At 45.4% G+C, this 20,322-nt stretch overlaps 2 protein-coding genes and 1 pseudogene across 4 annotated transcripts in view; 2 read left to right on the top strand and 1 right to left on the bottom strand.

Annotated features, from left to right (window-relative positions):
• Positions 1-1,743: 1,743 nt before the first annotated feature.
• On the bottom strand, positions 1,744-12,855 carry CCDC127 (coiled-coil domain containing 127). 2 transcript variants are annotated; one of them, XM_011287225.4, is made up of 3 exons: positions 12,730-12,855; positions 10,846-10,976; positions 1,744-3,011 (listed from the first exon to the last, which is right to left on the bottom strand). In XM_011287225.4, the coding sequence occupies exons 2-3, from the start codon at positions 10,964-10,966 to the stop codon at positions 2,350-2,352; spliced, it is 783 nt and encodes a 260-aa protein (XP_011285527.1). In that variant the 5' UTR covers positions 10,967-10,976; positions 12,730-12,855; the 3' UTR covers positions 1,744-2,349. The 2 variants fall into 2 exon arrangements, with proteins under 2 accessions (XP_011285527.1, XP_003981618.1); XM_003981569.6 differs by having other exon boundaries at positions 12,663-12,779.
• LOC109497510 lies at positions 4,625-6,489 on the top strand (annotated as a pseudogene).
• A 4-nt stretch (positions 12,856-12,859) lies between the features above and the next one.
• Positions 12,860-20,322, top strand: part of SDHA (succinate dehydrogenase complex flavoprotein subunit A) — a 30,022-nt gene continuing 22,559 nt past the window's right edge. The window contains exons 1-2 of one of the 2 annotated variants that reach the window (XM_023240036.2): positions 12,860-12,991; positions 19,890-19,979. In XM_023240036.2, coding sequence (XP_023095804.1) covers positions 12,929-12,991; positions 19,890-19,979 — 153 coding nt within the window. In that variant the 5' untranslated portion in view covers positions 12,860-12,928. The remainder of the gene's footprint in view (positions 12,992-19,889; positions 19,980-20,322) is intronic. The other variant, XM_023240041.2, reaches the window with a different exon arrangement.

Below are 20,322 nucleotides of genomic sequence, written 5' to 3'. Positions count from 1 at the left end.
AGAACTTCCAGAGAGCAGCCTGGACAAACGATGATGTTTGACTCTCAAGTCCCCACAAATCTTGCACACGTATCAAACAGCTCCTGGCTCCGATCCTTTTTCTGTTTTAAACACTTTTCTTTCAGTAATGTTCTACTGTAGCCTCTTAGTCCACACACATTTTGCTGTATCTGTGAAGTCATCACATAGGCATGACATGGTGTAAACATTTCGAGCCTAATAAAAAATCAGCGTGAAAAAGGGATGGCATCAGATTAACCCTCGATGAAACTTGCTAATGGAAGGCAGCTGTGCCACAAGATACGAACTTGGCCTAACATAACTTTCTGTAGAAAGTTTGTCTTTCTGATTTGGCAGTATCAAGCCAGTGTCTAAACTGCCTTGAATTATCTGAACATAGTTATCGAGCTATCGGAGGCTAGGCTGAGAGCGCGTTGGATATTAGAAAATAGGATGAGGGTTAATAATTCACCTTGAAAGTTACCTGCCGAGTGGCTGGCTGAACTTTCCTCATTTTAAAGAAAAAAACAAGGGGAAAGAAGTGGTTTATGCCAGGACACCCGAAAAATCAGAGTAAAACTGAATGTACCCCACTCCAGGCAAGGATATAATGCACCAGCAAATACAAATAACAGGAGTTTTTTAGTTCAGGTTTACCTGAATAAGTTATTTCTGTTTGGATCGAGGAGTGGCAATGGAGCAGAAAGGTGACATTAGGAGTCGCTGGAGAAGAAATCAGGCAACTGTCCTGCGCAGAGCACAGCAGCTAAGAGCAGAGCCTGGGGCGGAGGACCCCGGCTACTCGGGGGGACTTAGCGTAGCTCTGAGCCACTTTCTCATGTCTGAAATGCTCCCAGTGATTAAAAACCACACACAAGCATAAACGATGCAGATCCAGAGTGCCGCTAAGTACTCGGCAAAACTTGGTCCCTAGACCGAATCCAGCTCGTGATATTCCCGCTATTAAACGTTGTTTTCTGTCAGCTTGCATTTGTAAAAGTTTGTCTCCCTACCACAGACAGGCGGGCAGGCTGGGTGGAAACAGGGTTCAAAAGCAGACCTCAATCTAGCTGCTCCTGGGCCTCTCACTACCAAGCAACTGGGTGTAAGCTACCGGCAGTTCCGGAGCCACACTGCCCGGGCTGCCTCTCCTGACCCTAGCTCAGCTGCCTCGCCTGTACGGGAGGCCACAGGTCTTCCAAAGGACTGCTGCAAGGCTGGCCCCTGGCTGGCACAGGGAACCTGGATTTGGGGAGGGTCCCCCTGCCACGACCAGTAAGAGCAGCCCAGTGTGTCTAAACTTCGTGCAGTTTGAGGTAACACTGACTTCCCTTCTGCGAGTCTGCAATCTGGGACGCCAGGCAGAGGGTACCCACATGACCAGCTCTCAACACAGACCCTGGGCTGTCTCTGGGGTCCCAGGTTGGTGACAGTTCATAGTCCTTGCCGGTGTGGGGGACAGGGGCGCACTCCCATGACCCCTGGGAGATGACTCTGGAAGCTGCATAAGCTCCTCCCTTGGTCCCATGTGCCTTTCCTTCTGCTGCATTTGCTACACACCCTTCCCATGTACTAAGATTAGGGGTGGGATTATGGGGGCGATGTGTGAAAGGCTGATTCACATTAGCTTTGTGAAAAATGGACCATGAGTGCCTACCTTTTCTTAGTTTGTGGCGAAACGGGAGATAATCTATGCAAAAACATTTTATAAAGAGTGAAGAATTACACACATAGGTGGCATTGTTGCTTTTATATGGCAAGTGTTTTTATTAGATGTCATTGCAAATACATAGCATGTGCTAACTGAACATGGACACAAGCCAGATGCAAAACACATACCAAGGTTATCAACTGAATACAGGTAACACTTTCTTTCCCTTTGGTGGGAGAGACCCTCACAATAGCATGAATCCTCAATAATATTACTATTTTCTGTCATCATCATTAGGCAGTTCTGTTACCTGACAACTTTTATTTATAATTCTAGGAAAGAGAAAATTGGAGGAGAAAACAATTTATTTACGGAGTGATAAAAACAGACAGAACACTACTGAGAATCAGTACTGTATCTGACTTTCTTAAAAACAATCTTACCCTATAGCGCAGATATGAGGTTACACTGTTCAGCCTAATAAAATATTACAGCTTAAAAAAAAATCCTCCTGAGAAACTGCATCTTTAAGAGCTGAAAAGCATCAAGGAAGCGGGACCCTGTGTCCCGCTCAGAGGGTGGTGGGAGTGGAAGAACACTCGGTCGACAGTGCTACACGCGCACGCGGCAGAAGGGAACCAGAAAATGATACCCCGAGACGCCGCAGCGTGGTGAAGACGGCACGCCTCACTCCTGCCCTACTTCTCTAGTATGGCTTTCTCGACTGCCTTGTACTTCTTCAGTTCAACAATCAGCTCCCAATATTTGAGATACAACCACATGAGTCTCCCATTCTGGCGTCTGTTGGTATTCCAGACATCGCCACAGTATGTGTCGTGCTTAAATATGTCGGTCAAGCCGGCTGCCATGTGCAGGTCGGCGGCAACCGGGTCAGTGGATGCTCGGACCAGCAACCTCTTCTCTATGTCCAGCCGCCTGCTGCGAGGGAGGAGCAGGCTGCAGTAGATGCTCTGTCTTTCCGTAAGAGCATCTTCAAACTCTTTCAGCACAAGCCTGGCCCTCCTCTGCCAGTCTTCTTCCTTTTCCAGGAAGCTCAGGTATGTGCTTCTCAAGGGCTGCAGCTGTCTCTTTTCTTGCATGACCTGAGCCCGCTCCTGTTCCAGAAGCTTCTTTTCTTCTACCAACTTGCGCCCCTGAGAGATAAGGGCTTCTCGGTAACTAGTTGTTCTGTTTTGTTCTTTTTCAAGTTCCAAAGACAAGTGAGCAACCGCACGCCGGTTTTCTGAGATCACGGCGTGGTACTTTGCTTCAAGATCCCGCTGGAAAGCAGCCGTTCTCTGACGGTACGCTTCTCTCTCTTTTTCTATTTCTTTCTGGGACTCCCTAGACCAAATCCAACCTGACAGGAATAAATTAGAAGAGACATTTAATGAAAAGTCAGAGTTGAAGTTCTGTAAGCTTTATTTTTAAAAAGCATGAAAACAAAAAGGCATAAAGCAGCTAAGAACAACATTTCAATAAAATCTTAAGCCCTGAGAGGTACAGATAACATTTGGTATGAAACCACATAGCAAAGTCCACATCTTAAAATCAGACAGGGGTTCCCAAAAGGCAAGTGTGACAAGGCTGCTGACAGTTCCCTTTTCAGCCTCATCTCCTACAGCAAAGAAAGTCTACCACTGCTTTCTTTTGCTCTCAAACCCACCACCACTGCCTCCTCTGACTACAGTGCGTATACTACTGGCAAGGTTTAAAAGTTCAGCGCGCCTGCGTGGCTCTGTCAGTTAAGTGTCCGACTCTTGATCTCGGCTCAGGTCATGATCTCATGGTTTGTGAGTTCGAGCCCCGTGTCAGGCTCTGCACTGACAGCATGGAGCCTGCTTGGGACTCTCCGTCTCCCTCTCTCTCTAACTCCACCCCACGCGCGTGCACACACACTCTCTCTCTCAAGATAAATAAACAAACTTATAAATAAATAAATAAAAGTTAACATAGCTATGCTTCATGTACTGTTGGCTGGTGATTACAGAACTGAGTAATTTCAAAGTGCACTCAGCCTTGCCTGGTCATCACTAGTAAGCAGCTGAAGTCCAAGAGGCTTGCTTCTGACAAGGGGTGCATAAAAATAAGGTGGAGTAAGAGGTTCAACCTCAAGACAGGCCTGGCCCCCTTTCCCCAGCAGGGAAACTCGAACGTCACAAACATGGGGCAGACCGAGGGGCAGCCAGGCCTCTGCCCTCTGCTGTGTGGACAAATTTCAGCCCCGGGGAGGTTCTCTGGGGATTTCCATCCCCCAGCACTCAAGCTGGTATCCTCGCCATTTGGTTCTCCTTCTCCCAGGTCCCTTGGGAATCTTCACTGGTCTATGACACCTGCAGCCACCCCAATTCTATAAGCATAGAAACAAATGTATTCCTTCCTCAACTAAAAACAGCCTCTAGTCCTATTTCACTTGGTAACTGACACTTGAAAGCACGTATCTTTATGTCTTCCTTTGGCCCAAGTTCACAGGCAGGGGAAGTGACCAGTAGAGCACAGTTACAATACCATTTGATCAGCACAGAGAGGTATGTGTGAAGAGGGGAGGAAAGACTATTTCAGCGTGGAGTGCAGTCAGGGAGGGCACAAGTCTGGAAGAATGAGGAGCAGCTGGTAGGAAAGGTCCCTGTAGGTAGAACAAACAGGGGCAGGAGCGGGCACCACGTGTTCTGAGCCGACTGCTTCCAGGAGCCGACAGGCCTGGGCTGCAGGGATTATTACATCAAGGAGGAGCTGGAGCAGACTCTGGACGTCAGCAGGTGCTGAACAGAAGTCCTCACAGACGCTCATAAGAAGTAGGAGAGTTGGGGGTGCAAGAGAGAGCAGAGGGTCAAGGAGGGAACCAGAGTCAGGGAGCCACTCCTGCCTTAACCCAGGTATGATCTAATAAAAGTACCACAACTGAAACACAGAACAAGTGGCGACTGATACAGAACACACAGAACTGAACATCAGGCCACACGGTGCAGGCTGATGACTGGGAAGTTCGGGGTAGGTGGCACTGAATCACGAAGGCCTCCATGAAGAGATGCGACAGGGATGTGACACATATAGGTAAGATTACCAGGGAGGCGTGCAGAGGAAAGTGTGGAGGCAGAATGGAAGTCTGAGAAATCTTTTTTTTTTAACGTTTTTGTTTTTAAATATTTATTTAGAGAGAGTGAGTGAGCAGGAAAGGTGCAGAGACAGGGGGAAAGAGAGAATCCCAAGCTGGCTCCATGCTGTAAGCCAGAGCCCAATATGGGGCTCAAACCCCCAAACCGTGAGATCATTACCTGAACTGAAACCAGAGTTGGGTGGTTAACCAACAGAGCCACCCAGGCGCCCTGGAAGTCCAAGAAACCTTCAGTCTGGGTCTGATCTTGGAGAACTCTGCCTTAGGACTCTGGCTAGACAAAACTGTTTGCAGTCCCAGTTTCAGAAAGCAGAGAAGAAAGTTGGGGATCCTGCTTAAAGAAATAGAAGTACTCTTTCCTATTCTTCCTCCTAAGTATTGTCAGAAACCCGGGAACTCCCCTGAACACCACCCGCTGCTCCCCTTGGACGCCAGTGTGATTAAAAGTGAACTAAATGTGACTCTCACCATTTGGCTGCTACGCATGGAAAGGAAATAGGAAGCATCGTTGGGAAGAAAGGGGAGTTGGTTAAGAGGATCCACGAGGAGAGTGGCGTATGAACATCAGATCGACACCTGGGAGAATTGTCCAGACAGAATCATTACTCCACCCGGCCCCACCAATGTCATCTGTAAGGCCTTTGCTATGATCATTGACATGCTGAAAGAAGATATTAACAGCTCCATGACCAACAGCATAGTGGCCAGTAGGCCCCCAGTTACCCTGAGGCTGGTGGTGCCAGCTACCCAGTGTGGCTCCCCGACTGGAAAAGGCAGATATAAGACAGACACCCTGGGGGCCCCAGGTCCAGGTGGCGAGGGGTATGCTGCCCAAAACCACCGAGCGTGCCATTACCATCACTGGTGTGCTGCAGCCTGTCACCAAGTGTGTCAAGTAGATGTGCCTGGTGATGCTGGAGACACTCTCCCCGTCTGTCCAAGGCAGAGTCATCACCACTCTGTACCAGCCCATGCCAGCCGGCTCTCCAGTCATCTGTGTGGACAGCTAAGATCGGTGCAGCGACTCTGTGGGCTACCCCCATGCCACCCATGACCTGGAGGTTCCACCTCCAGATGCATACTCAACTCAAGGACAACACGCCATTTCTCCGCTTGATCTGGCCAAGCCGAACCAGGTGGCAAGACGGTAGTCTCACTTTGCCATGATGCACGGCGGGACTGGATTTGCCAGAATTCACTCCAGCTCTCCAGAGGTGAAAGGCTATTGGGCAAGTTTGGATGCATCTATTCAAACTGCCCATGAACTCACCATTCCAAATAACTGGCTGCATAATCAGGTGCCAAGGCGCCAGCATTAATGAGATCTGCCAGAGGCCCGGGGCCCAGATCAAAATTGCCAATCCAGTGGAAGGCTCTTCTGCTAAGCAGATTACTAGCACTGGTTCTGCTGCCAGTTATTAGCCTGGCCCACTATCTAATCAATGCCAGGCTTTCCTCTGAGAAGAGCATGGGGTGCAGCTAGAACAGTGTAGGTTCACTCGTGACCCCTTTCTGCTGTTTTCCCGTGATCCAACTGGGTAACGTCTGGTCAGTGATTCTAGGTTTCAAATAATTTGTAAGTCTTTAGTTTCTACACAACTTTAAAATCCGCTAAGAATTTACTTATTATTATTTTTTAATGTTTATTCATTTTTGAGGGAGAGAGAAAGAGAGGGAGAAGAGTGGGGGAGGTGCACAGAGCAAGGGAGACACAGAATCCAAAGCAGGCTCCAGGCTCTGAGCTGTCAGCACAGAGCCTGACATGAGGCCCGAACCCATGAACCACTAAACCATGACCTGAGCTGAAGTTGGACTCCCGACTGAGCCACCCAGGCTCTATCATCTGCTGAGAATTTAAATATCACATTCTCTGTTCAACTGTTAACGCTGGGATCAAGATTTAGTTTTATATGCTTTTCTCTCTTTTTGGTTTTATTTTGGGTTTTTGGCTCATGAATTTCATTTGTTTGTTGATAAGAAATGTTAAGAGTGAAATATTAATAAATTTCAGTTTAGTTCTGTTAAAAAAAAAAAGAAAAGAAAAAGAAGAAACCCTGGCCATCGTACATACAACAAACGTAAGAAGACTCTTGAAGGTAGAGAACCGCAGGCAGACTGGCCAGGGACCTTGGCACCCAAGGAACACCGTGATGGTGAGTCCCCCGGAGTTTCATTTGCCTCACACATCCCAGACTTGGAGGTGAAATGGCAACGGTGAAGACATTCTTTTAAAAAGCCCCGGCAAAAGTCTGCTCTCTCTGGCCAAAGGACTAGGAAGGTGGCCTAGCAAGACAGAGAGCTTGGACAATAACCACTCTACTCCCACCAAACAGCACAGTCGCTGTGGCTCCATCCCCACCTCACTCGCTGGAGTGGAGGCTGATGGGTGCCCCTCCCACTCAGGGGGATGGTGTCAGAGGTGCCATGTCCCCAGAGAATGGGGAGTAACAAGACCTTCCCACCTCTCCCAGCCAGGGAGCATCGGTGGAGACCTGGGGGAGCTGTACCTCCTGCCCAGTGATAATGAGGGGATCCTTCCTTTCTGTGTCTGTGGACCAGCGGCTGAGTGGAGAGCCCAGACTTGCATCCATAGCGGAGAGCGAGGCGGCAGCACCACCCTTCCCCTGCCGGAGGCCTGTCCAAGAAGCCTGCCACAAAATGTCCAAATAAAGGGTCAGGCTCCTAACAGCCAAAATGCACAGGTTTCAATTGAAAATCACTTTTCAGGGGTGCTTGGGTGGCTCAGTCTGTTAAGCGTCCGACTCTTGAGTTCACCTCAGGTCATGATATCATGGTTTGTGAGACTGAGCACCAGGTCAGGTTCTGTGTTGTAAGTGCAGAGCCTACTTGGCATTCTCTCTCCCTCCTCCACTCACACTCTCTCAAAATAAATAAATAAACATTAAAAAAAAAAAAAAAAAGAATAGCATCCTCTTCCCCACTGAGCAGTTTAAAAACAAAAAAAAATCACTCTCCATACCCCAAATCGGAAATATCTCAAACTGAATTTAAAAAGAGTATTGGTAGATGCCAATACCGAGATGACAGAGACGTTAGGATTACCTGACAAAGAGTTTAACGCAGGCATGATAATATACAGCCTAAGCAAAGAAATAGAAGATATATATATAAAAAAAAAAAAAAAACCCAAATGAAAATTTTAAAACTGAAAAACACAATAAATGAAATAAAAAAACACAGGAAAAAAAAGTGTGGAGAAGGGAGAACCCCGACAAATGGCTAAAATAATAAAATGCAGATGAACACAGACATAAAATACTAACAAATGTAATTCTACAATGTGTGAGAAGGATTACATGGCGTGACCAAGTGGAGATTATTCCTAAAATGTAAGAGGCTTCAATATTCAAAAACCCATCAGTGTAATCCGACATGAGTAGTCTAACGAAGAAAATCACATGATCCTATCAATTGCTACAGAAAAACATTTGACAAAACTGAACACCCATTCATGATAAAAACACAGAAAGAAACATAAAAACAGAGAGGACTTTCCTCGCCTTGACAAGGAACACCTGTGAAGACCCACAGCTAACATTGCACTTAACGGTACACACTGGACGCTCTTCCTCTAAGATAGGAACTTCTCAAGGGAGGCCTGTAAACGTTAGCCAGTGCAAGAAAAAAGAGGAAAAGGAAATAAAAGACAAACAGATTGGAAAGGAAGAAAGAAAACATTAAGTCTCATACCTTATACTCATAAAAAAAAAATTAACTCAAAATGGATCGTGGATTTACGTGTAAAACATTAAGACTAAACTATCAAGAAACAAGAATCTTCAGGATCTACGGATAGGTGAAGAGCTCTCAGGAGGAAAAGCATGACCCATGAAAGAAAAAGTGACACACCGGACGCCATCAAAATTAAAACTTTTGCTCTGTGAAAGCCTCCGTTAAAAGAACGAAAAGACAAGTTACAAAGTGGAAGAAGATACTGGCAAACCAGATACCTAGCCAAGTAGGAGAATCTAGAATATAGTAAAAACTCTCAAAACTCAACACGAAAACACAACACAACTAGAAAATCACTGTAAGACTGGAACAGACACTTCATGGAAGAGGCAACGTTATCAGCCATTAGGGAAATGCAAATTAAAGCCACAATGGGCGTAAAATAAAAACAACGGTGACCTCCTCAAATGCTGTGGAGGATGCCAAGAAACTGGATCACTCACACACTGCTGCTGAGGATGCAAAATGGTACAGCCACTTCGGAAAACATTTTGGCATTTTTTTTTTATTAAAAAAGTTTTTTAATGTTTACTTATTTTTGAGAGAGACAGAGAGACAGAATGCAAGTGGGGGAGGGGTAGAGAGAGAGGGACACGGAATCCAAAGCAGGCTGCAGGCTCTGAGTTGTCCACACCGAGCCCGATGCAGGGCTCGAACCCACAAACCGCGAGATCATGACCTGGGCTGAAGTCGGACACCCGACCGAATGAGCCAGACACGTGCCCCCATTTTGGCATTTTCTAAAAAAACTAACCGTTGATTCTCAGGGAGGCTGACAAGAGCAAATGCTTTTTATGATTCAGTGTTCTCCACAGTGCCAGCTTCTAGGTCAGAGCCTGGGCAGACCCAAACCCAACCCTAAGGGTGTTGCCACTTAGAAGCCTGCCATCTTGCAAAGCACTCCTAACGCTACCTGTTGCCTGTGGCTAGGGTGAGTGAATTGGAAGGCTTAACCTTACACTGACTAACTACGATTAATTAGTTTTGAGGCTGGGACAGGCCCTGGAGGGACTCTCATGTTCCCTTTGTTTTCCAGACTCGTTAGCTTTTATAGTTTTTCATAACAACTTTTACTTTTGAGGTTCTCGCCTTCTCGGACTTTTGAAATGTTGCTTTTTGTCCCTGACAAGGTTCATGGAATACTGTGCCTTTTCTTCTTGGTTGTCTTATTTAGGTAACATGATATGAGAGAACTTTTAACTTGGCATTCTTATAAAGATTCTCCAGTAACATATTATTACATAGTTTAGAAATTATAATGCCAAATATGGGTGTTAATTAGCCTCCTGGCACAGTCAACATTACAGGTGATAAGTGAACAACTGATAATGCTACTCTCCTCACCCTTCACTTCCTCTATGGTAAGCCCTTCGACCTGAGAAATCCAGGCACATAAAAAGACACTCCGTAAAAAGTATCACTGCTAATAGAGGGCACCTTGGACTTTTCTTCCATTCAATTATTCAGTTTCTCATATTCTCTTTTAATTAAAAAAATTTTTTTAAACATTTATTTATTTTTGGGAGACAGAGAGTGCAAGCAGGGGAGGGGCAGAGAGAGAGGGAGGCACAGAATCTGAAGCAGGCTCCAGGCTCTGAGCTGTCAGCACAGAGCCGGATGCAGGGCTCAAACTCACGAGTCGTGAGATCATGACCTGAGCCGAAGTCGGATGCTTAACCAACTGAGCCACCCAGGTGCCCCTCAGTTTCTCATATTCTTAACTGCCAACCCAGAACTGTGGGATATGACAAAATATAAAATCAATTCCTGAACATCGGGAAATGTATCACTGTAGTGGAAAATAAAAGCTAAGGGCTGGAATACTTATAACTGGCAATTGGTCATTTCCCCAAAGTGGTACAAAGTCAGTTCAAACTAGAAAGAATCTGGCCAAGGCTGAGCAGAGGTTTAATGAATAAAGTCTCCCAAAGGCTGATTTTCTAAAGACAACCAAAAAGGTTTTCTTTTATGCCTGTTTTATTTATTCTTCCCTGTCAGTCCTTATGAGGGCAACTGAAGCAAGAGAGCCCCCCTCAGAGCAGTGAAGTCTGAAATGGGAGCTAACAGTTACTAAAACTCACCCCACACACAATGCTTCTGAATATCTTGTTTTATTTAGCCTTCACAACGCATCGAGGTAATTATGATTAGCTAGCTTCAATGGGTAGGGAAACCAAGGCTCAGGGGGTTAAGTAATTTGCTTAAGACTCACTGTATGGATAACACTAGAATGTACACTGGCATCTGTCCGTGCCCAAAGGCCAAAGTCTTTGGGCTCCACACTTTCAGTCCCCAAAATGCAAACGTTAGGAAAACCACGACTTACGAAAAGCAGCCAATCCCAGCATTGGAACCAACAAGGCATAATTCCATCTGCTTCCATCACCCCCATCAGCCCTGGAATTAGGCCGGATATTCCAATTTGGAGGGTCATTTAAATTATTCATGGAGATATACCTTGAAGTAAATAATAAAATCGTTAATCACATGAAAGGAATAAAATACATCTGGCACAATCGTGTCATCCTCTTGGCTCAATTCTACCTATGAGCCAGCCACATAGCACTGAGTCTTACAGGATTAAAAGAAGAAAAAACAAGGCCTCAGACAATAGCAACTCCCCAGGATATAGTGGGGGCAAAGACACGCCTCAAATAAGTGAAGTAGAAGGAGAAAGAGATAAGGTCTCTAACATAAACAAGCTTTAGAGTACGGTTGTACACAAAGACGTATCAATAGGAAGGTGTGAAAACACTGGCTGCTTCAGGAAATGAATGACATTGAGAGGTCCAGTCAGCGGTGTGTTGGGGAAATGGGAACAGGCTAGGAAGGCTCTCCTGCCTCCCCACAAACACCACAATTAGACGCTTCTGCTTAGAGCTCATGCTGTGTCTCAGTAACTAGCCTGGGGTCGGATGTTAGTATGAAATGTACCAATTTACTAAGTATCCACAGGAGGTTGGGCATTTTCACAAAATAGAGCAATGAGACCTTCAGCTTCTCTCTATGTGATGGCCACAAATAATACACACTGATTACAAAAGAAATAAAGCAAACATAGGAAAAAAGGAATCTAATTCAATTTCGAAAGATTTTAATGGGGTTTTCAATAAATACTTAACATCTAAAAATAAAGAATTCTAACTGGCAATAAAGAAATGCCAAAAAAATTATGTTAAGGAGTTTGTGGTAACTATACAATAAAAAACTAGTTATCTGAAAGTACTAAACTGCAAAACTCTCAAAGTAGGGCTGGGAAGGACAGTGTTCATTTCCTTCAAGCCAGTAAAGTCCACTTGGGGGAGGGGGGGCGCATAGGGCCTGAGGAAACATACAATCCTAATAAAAGCAGCCGAATCCTGAATAAAGACAAACGGTTATACACAATTGTATTCTTTACGGTCTTATTTAGTACTAGCAAAGACTTGGAAACAACCTAAGTGTCAATAAAATGGAAATGGATCATTGTAAACTTACTCAGTAAAATAATCCGAAATTATATTGCACAAAATTGTGCACGAAAAAGATCCTAATAATACAAAACGAAAAGCAGGATAACGACTAAACGACTAAAACTATTGATTTCCCATGCCACTTCCTTCCACAAAAGATTTCAGGTAACTTACATAAACACACACGAAAATTAAAAACACTTCCTAAATCTGAAGCGAAATCAGGCGACTTGGCGAAGACACTTAAACCTCGGGAGCTGCCCTCTCCACCGCTGGAGCCCCCCGCCCCGAGTCGACCGCGCCCGGGAACACCATCTCCGGAATCCCTGAACACAGCCTGGCGCCCTGACTTACTCCGACCCCAGCGCCACCCCCGCCCTCCTGACCTGCCCCCCGGAACCCCTGATCCGCAATCTACCCCTGGCCACCCTCCGGAGCTACCTCCGGAACACCCGACACCCCTGATCCCCAACCTACTCCCGGCCCCCCTGACCTCCCCTCAGGCCCCCGTCCTAATCCTGGAACCTCAATCTACCCCAGCAACCCCGAACTCCCCTCAGGCCCCCGGCCTACCCCCGGAATCCCAGACCTCCTCTCAGGCCCCCGGCCTACCCCCGGAATCCCCGATCTCCCCTCAGGCCCCCGGCCTACCCCCGGAACCGCAACCTACTCCCGGAACCCCCGACCTCACCCAGCCTTTCCCAAATGCAGCCCAGGGCCTGGTCCCGCTTCGATCACGGCCAGGCCCTCCGACCTACCCCCGGGCGGGGAGCGCCGGGCCCCGGGTCCGTTTAGCGCCACTGTCTGATCCTGTGCGCAGGCGCGAAACCCCCTCACGCCCCGGGGTCGCGGCGTGGTGCGCAGGCGCGGTGTCCCCTCGTCCGGGCCTGGGCGCTACTAGGTGCGCAGGCGCGGTCTGGCGCGGGGGTTGGTGGGACAGCACCGTGTAAGGCAGACATGTCGGGGGTCCGGGTGGTGTCGCGGCTGCTGGGCGCCCGGCGCCTGGCACTGACTAGGGCGGTGAGTCGGCGCCGTGGGGCGGGCAGGGCGCGGGGAGCCGAGGAGGGGCAGGACTTCCCACGGGGCGGAGCGGACGCCGAGTCCCCCCGGCGCCGGACCGGGACGGGGTCGCGAGGGTCTGGGGGAGGATGCGGTGAGGAGGCCGCCCGAAGGGGTGGGGCCGACCCGGAGGGCCGCGGGACTCCTTCTGAAGCCAGCGAGTCGCGTCCCGGTGAAGGTCATGACCCCGCTTGCCGTCCCCGGGGACCCTTCCCCAGAGTACTAAGGTCGCCCCCGCCCCAGCCTTCGGCGCGTGGGGAGGCGTGTTTGCCCGAGGTCACCCTGACAGGTGGCGGCCCGTGGGTGCCCCGGGCCTCTGAATCCAAAAGCGCCCTTAGATCTCCGGCGGAGGCGGGCCGGCAACCGCAGGCGCGCGCCGGCCGGGCGCTGTGCCGATCGCCCTGGGGACGGTCCGTCGGGTGCCAGCAGCCCCGAGGACCCGGCCGGGCTCGGCCCTCCCTTCCTAGGCAGGGTAGGTGGGAGGCACGTCTGACACCGGCGCTGGCGCTTGCCTGGCAACTGTTTGCAAAACCGCGCTTCTTCGGGGAAAGCGAAGACCCGTGTTTCACACCGGGATCTGGCAACTTTTGCACCTTCATTTTGGGTTTTGTATGGTGGCCTTTTGCGCACATTAGAAAACCAGGCGAAGAACGTCAGCGCTGACCGCAGACCACGTTCGGGCGACGGCGCCGGGAAGTCTGATTTCCCGTGCGTTGTCTGCCCGGACTCCGGTCAGTCGTGGATGACCGTCAGGGTTGTGCCTCTGGAGCCCTTACTTACCGGATTGTGTCACATGTACTCCTTACAGTTACGTCTTCAGGATCTACCTTTTCAGGTTTTATTTCAGCACACTAAACTTGGAGGGGTTGTTGTTTGGGTTCTTTTATATGATCCGCCTGCCCACCTACTTAGTAATGTAATTACAGAGTGAAAATCCCAGTGGGAACCGAGGCATTCAACAGTATTGACTGGAGTTATGCCTGTAATTATACCTGCAATTTTCTCCATTTTGAAATACAGATACTAAAAATTAAGTTAAATGTGAGAAGGTTAACTCTGCCATCCTGCCAATGCCAGAGAACGTTTTCAATGCTTTCTCGTGCTGCTGTGGTTGATGCTTCCTGAGCAGAGGTCCCCACTCTCCACGCCCCACCCATCTTGGGCTCTAAGTCCACAAGCTGGATGGGCAGTGGGGTACTCTTCGGCAAACGTGAGCAGACTTCTTAGTGCCTCCTGCTTGTTAAGTGCAGTGACCAGTAACTGGTGGTGCTGGGAGAAGAGCTAAACATGTGTGTCCTCGGTCACCCCAGCGTTCTTGTGCAGACTAAGACCCCTCCAGTCTGTGGAACTCCCTTGACCCCCTGCCTGCCCTTTGTTTATGACCTTGTTGTCCTTTATGTAAACTGGACTAGAATTCTAGCTCTGAGAATTCTAGCAAGTGAGAATAAGATTCTGAGCACCACTGGTCAGAGTGTGTAAACCTGTACTTTTGTGTTGGCTTGATTGGAAGTTATCTTGGTTGAATCAACTATTAGCTGCCAGCATTTACCCTTCTTTTTACCTTGATGAAGATAGCTTTTCCTGTGGAAATTAATTCTGCCCCAAGCAATATATGTAGTGGAATTTAAGATTGGCAAAAACAAAAGCATCAACTTAGAACAACAACAACGAAATGTATGATCACCAACTGAGAAATGTGCACGGAGAGTAGATGATGAGGGTAATTTGAATAAAATCCACAGAGAATTTTTCTTGATTTCATTTTGTTCAATTCTCTGGTGTTTCCAAGGCAGTTTATATTTACAGCTGCTTTCAAGTTGCAAAATCATCAAACCTATTTTGCGTTGGTTTCATTTTTAGTTATCTTAATGCACTGACATAATTTGCAGACTGTTCTGGTGTATTGAAAGGAAAAGTAAAAGCAAGGTCCTTAAATAGTTGCTGGTTAATTGCTTCAGATGAGATTTTTCAAATGGATGGATATCCAAAGTACTGTTCTAGAGTAAGTCAGTTTCTTTTCTTTGAATGTATTGTTTTGAATTTGGTTTAATGATGTATCTAGAATTACATTATTTAGGCCATTGTGGTAACCTTTTTTGTTTTCCTTTTTGGGGTAATTATACCGCTGTGGCATTCATTTCTGCATTCTGTGGGATGTTTTTCCTGGTTCACTGGAAAAATTGTGGCTTGGTTTTGATATGTAACCTGGATATGCATCTTATTTTGGAGTCCCAGAGATTTTTCCTAAGGCTCCTTACCTAGGGGGAATGTACTGAATCTGGTGCCAGCCAGGCAGACCAGAGTTCAGTCCCTGGATAGACTCCATTTCTCTTTCATGAGGGTTCTGGGAGGTAGCCTGTGACGCCCTGGTGTGGTGATCATTCTAGCCAGGACCTACACCTACAGCCTGTGCTCGATAATCTTGTGAATTGTATTCTAAGCATCCCTGTTTTAAAAACCTTTAAACTTCTAGTGAAAATAATTACACATAGTTATAAAAAAAAAAGTCAAGGAATACAGAGGCTTTATAAATGAAAAGGATTGAGACCCTCTCCTAACCTCAGACCTGTTCCCCAGTGAAATCACTTCTGAATTGTTTCTGTTATTGGCCGCTGGTGTTTACCTCCATGTCTCTAGCTAATGTGCAGGCTTATGTTCATCCATTTTGGACTTTGACTTGTGGCTCTGAATGAGGACTCAGTTCGCTTAAACCATCTTCCCCCATCCTCAGTTCTTCCCATGGCCTTCCAAGGCACTTTCAGAGCCTTTATGGGCTGCTTTTCTTATTATACAGATTGTACTTACAAATAGTTTCTTGTCTGCAATTCATAGGTGAACGCTATCAGATGGGGACCTGTACTTCGCTAGATTAAGGGTTTCAGTATCTCTGCCCTTCTCTTCAGTTTTCTCCCTTTTACCATTTAAGTCATTCACTTGTGCTTTCATGTCATTAAAAGCTCTGTTTCTTTTAATTCTGCCTCCAAGGCAGATTTCCTCACGCTTCTTTACGTTTCCCTGTTGGAAAATGTTTGATAGTTTTACTTCAAAAAATGTTAAATAGTTTTATTTATAGACAAATTGGGTTAATTTTGGGCTCTCCAGATTCTAAAATTGCTCCTCAAATCCAATTTAGATAAAAAGCTAGTATTCTATTTTCCACAGGGAGATAGTATGATAATTTGTTAACGATTTCATTTTAACAGCTGCCAGTGTTTGAGATGGCCGTGTGTGTCTATCTTTATTTAACGTGAACATCCTAGAAAGAAGAAATAAATACTTAGGGAATCTCACTGTTACTATTTTACTTTTTTACAGTTCAACTTAAGCAGGTAAGTTTAATGATCAGAACAAAAATGGGATCGATTAGGAAAAACTATATAAAAGATGCTTTACAGTAGTATAATATGTCCTTTTCATGTTGATTATTTTTATAGGATTTAATATGTGATTATTCTTCAGTTTTCTGAATTAAAATTGTTCAGGTGGCCATAAAATCTGGAAACATAGACAAATATACATAATAAATAGTTTACTCATATTCCAACAAATGTTCAATGAATGTGCTGTTCCTCATTAGCATTTCATACTTTAACAAGTTATGCAAAACTGCACGTGCACCAAAGCACTATTTCCATCAATCCTCGTACATCCACCTACAACGAATCGCTTGTGGGGATTTGTGTGTCTCACTTTCACTGGATAAACTTGTGCCTTTAGCACACCCAAGATGTAATTAAGGAAGAAGTGTCTCTCATCTGTGTTTCTGGATTGTGTGGTCCTGTTTTTGGTTTTGTTTTGTTTTTTTTTTTAGGTTTCACCTACTATAAGTCTTAAAAACATTTTTGACCATTCGTATTATACCAAGAAGAAAGATGAATACTAAATACGAGCTAATGGAAAAACAAAAATTCATTTGTTTTACCTTTCTATTCCACATCACAACATTTTACTGAAAATGAAGGGATTTTTAATCTATAGATAAAAGACTCTAAATGGTACTTAGGTTGTTTTACAAGTTTGATTTTAAAATCGTTTAGAATTCACAATGGGTCTTACACACAATGATTTCAATAAATCAGGCACTCCAGAGCACACTTGGAGGTGTAACAATTATGTGATGACTTCTTAACAGTCCAAGGAGATAAAGACCTTTTTTTCAAATATGGAAAGAAATTAATCTTTCTGCAGTATTAACCCCTAAAAGCTATCTTCCTTTATAGACTACAATATTATAGTCAATTTAATATACTTTTATTTTTTTAATCTTATTTTTAATGTTTGTTTTATTTTTGAGAGACAGATCCAGTGCAAACGGGGGAGGGACAGAGAGAGAGGGAGGCACAGAATCCTAAGCAGGCTCCAGGCTCTGAGCTGTCAGCACAGAGCCTGATGCAGGGCTTGAACCCATGAACCGTGATATCATGACCTGAGCCGAAGTCAGATGCTTATCTGACTGAGCCACCCAGGCACCCCCATATACTTTTAAAAAGAACTCCCAGAGGAAGAAATTTCTGGAGGTTTTCCCAAGTATATACAGCTACTTTTTCTGTCATGCTTACAACATCTGCAAAGTACGGAATGTTCAAATGCAGATTCTTATGATCAAGGGGCTCCATAATTGCCTCCTCCATATACTCTTTGAGGTCAGTCACTTTCATAACTATTCCTATAATAGGATCAATCTCTCCATGTACTGTCACCACAACTTTATAATTGTGCACGTGGCCATTTGGATTGTTGGAATTCCCAAACAATTTCAGGTTTTCTTCATTACTCAGAGATGTGCTGTGGAGCCAGTAGGTCGCTCTGAGGGAGATGAGGTGGGATAGTTGCGTGGTGTTCTTGGCTTGCCTTCCCACTTGGTTGGTGGTGGGGCTGGGACAGGCTCTCTGTTTCTATTTTGATTTCAATTTGGTATTGTAAAATGTATTGTTCTTTTTTGGAACTATTACCTTTATCTTGTACTTTATTAAAATTTCGTGAACATTTGTATTTTGCTGACTTGATTCTTTGTTAAGATGTGATTTTTACCATTTAAAAATTATACTAAAGCAGAAGAATATTCTTTTTAAGTTTTTTAATTCGTTTACTGGACAAAAAGTTGACTTATGTCAATAAAAACAAAAGTACTTAGGGGCGCTTGGGTGGCTTGGTCGCTTAAGCATCTGACTTTAGCCCACATCATGGTCTTGTGGTCCATGAGTTCGAGCCCTGTGTTGGGTTCTGTGCTGACAGCTAAGAGCCTGGAGTCTGCTTCAGATTCTGTGTCTCCCTCTCTCTCTACCCCTCCCTGTCTTGTGCTCTCTCTTTTTCAAAAATAAATAAACATTAAAAAATACATATATACTTAAAGTTGAAATTGGAGAATTCAAGAATATTGCATTTATCAGTTCAGATCTACTTAGAAATTCAAGAAACTTCTTTGCAATTGGAACTGTTAGCATAAAGTCAACTATTTGTGGCAGGCATCATTTGGTCTCAGTGCTTAAGAAAGTCTAAAAAAATATTTTTAAGTTATTCTTGAGAGAGAGAGGTGGGGAGGGGCAGAAAGAGAGAGGGAGAGAGTGAGCATCCCAAGCAGGCTCTGCACTGTCAGCACAGAGCCCAGATGCAGGCCTAGAACTCATGAACTGTGAGATCATGACCTGAGCCAAAACCAAGAGTCAGTTGCTTAACTGACTGAGCCACTCAGGTGCCCCTAAATGCTAAAGAAAGTCTAGAGGTTGGAGCCACCTGCTCCATTTGCAAGCGGCCAGCCCTCCAGCCTGGCCTGAGGCCTTTAATCTTCAAAGAAAGTCCTTCTGTTCAAAACCACTCAGAGTTCATTTTGTATTTTGCCAAATTCTCCTCCCTGAATTCTCCACTTGTTTGTCCTACAGAATAATTTTTTTACCCCACAGAATAAATAGCATCTCTTCCAAACTGCAGAATACTCGAAGACATCTCTCATATCCCCTTTGTCATTGTTAAACATACTTAATTCCTAAAACTGTTCATGAAATTGCTAAGACTTCATTTTATCAGTAGCCCTCTAAAATGCAGTCATAGAACAGAAAGACATGCCTTATAAGTTGGTTTTCATATAAAGAAGATGGCCTCTCAGGCTGGGCTGTGATGTCATTAATACCAATTTTCTTGAGTAAATGTTCATAGGGTGGAACATTTAAGCCAAAACTTGGAGAGTTGTAGAGATTAGCCAGGGACAAGTGTTCAGACGGAACAGCACCCTGGAGTATGACAGAGGAGAGGGGATGTGGCTACAGCCCAGCGCAGGTGTGAAGAGTGGTGAAGCAGGAGCATCTCTAGGCCTGGAGTCTTCACATTCACAGTGAAGGGTTGGTCCACTGGTACCCAGTGTCAGGGTAAGCAGTAGAGCCTCTTGTAGAAGATGGATCTCCCAATACACTGTCCCAGGCCTTTTCCAGTGAACCACAAAACCTTGCAGACGTGTGGTGCTATAGTGTGAAGAGGGTCATGATGGATCCAGTAAAAGTGCTTCATTGTAAACTACCACTTTCACAAAATAGATGGGTTTCCCATTGTCCACTAAAAACCATAAATTAAGAAATGAACGTGACATTGTGTCCTTTTCATTTCCTGCTGAGTCTGTGAGTGTCCTGCTTGGAGACAAGCTTCATCTAGAAGAGCTTTTCTTGGAGTGCCAACTCCTTGCCACTTGGGCCTGCCCTGGGTCCTTAGTCCGCCTCTACCCTTCAGGGTTAAGTAGAGGACCCCAGGTGAGCTGTCTAGGTGAAGGAGCAGCTGGATACATAAAAAGGTTAATGACTTGGGAAATTTTGATGATTTGTTATTCTTCTAAGACACTTAAGTGCTCTCCATCTCTCCATCTCTGTCTCAGCAGTGGCCCGCGACATGGCAGGCAGGCACCTGCGGTTTTCACTTCACTATTGATGGGAATAAGAGGTCTTCAGCTAAAGTTTCAGATTCAGTAAGTTTACAGCTTTTTGTTCCCTTATAAATGATATGCTTGTCTTAGAGGAATAATGATCTATGCCAGTCTTCAATATATTGGAGTAATACACAGGTCTTATTTAAAGGAAAACATTCTGGTTCCAATAATGCTCTAATTATTTTTAGTGTATAGCACTTAACTGTAGTACAAATGTAAGCATAGTTACTAACATTTTTTGCTTATGGTTCTTAAGTATCTATAAACCAGATTAAAATTTAAAGCAGCAAAATAATAAAATACCAGTGACCACTGAACATTATTCATTGTGACAGATGACACAGGACCCTGAAGCCACTTGTGTGTAGGCTCTTGGTGTTTA

This window comes from Felis catus, chromosome A1 (genome assembly GCF_018350175.1).
Source record: "Felis catus isolate Fca126 chromosome A1, F.catus_Fca126_mat1.0, whole genome shotgun sequence".
NCBI lineage: Eukaryota > Metazoa > Chordata > Mammalia > Carnivora > Felidae > Felis > Felis catus.
This window is presented reverse-complemented; position numbering and strand designations above follow the sequence as displayed.

Excerpts from the sequence above, each read along its gene's own strand:
- CCDC127 (XM_011287225.4), bottom strand. The coding sequence starts at position 10,966 with ATGAATAATTTAAATGACCCTCCAAATTGGAATATCCGGCCTAATTCC. Across the intron at positions 3,012-10,845 it reads GCTGGGATTGGCTGCTTTTC|GTTGGATTTGGTCTAGGGAG; the intron begins GTAAGTCGTGGT and ends TATTCCTGTCAG.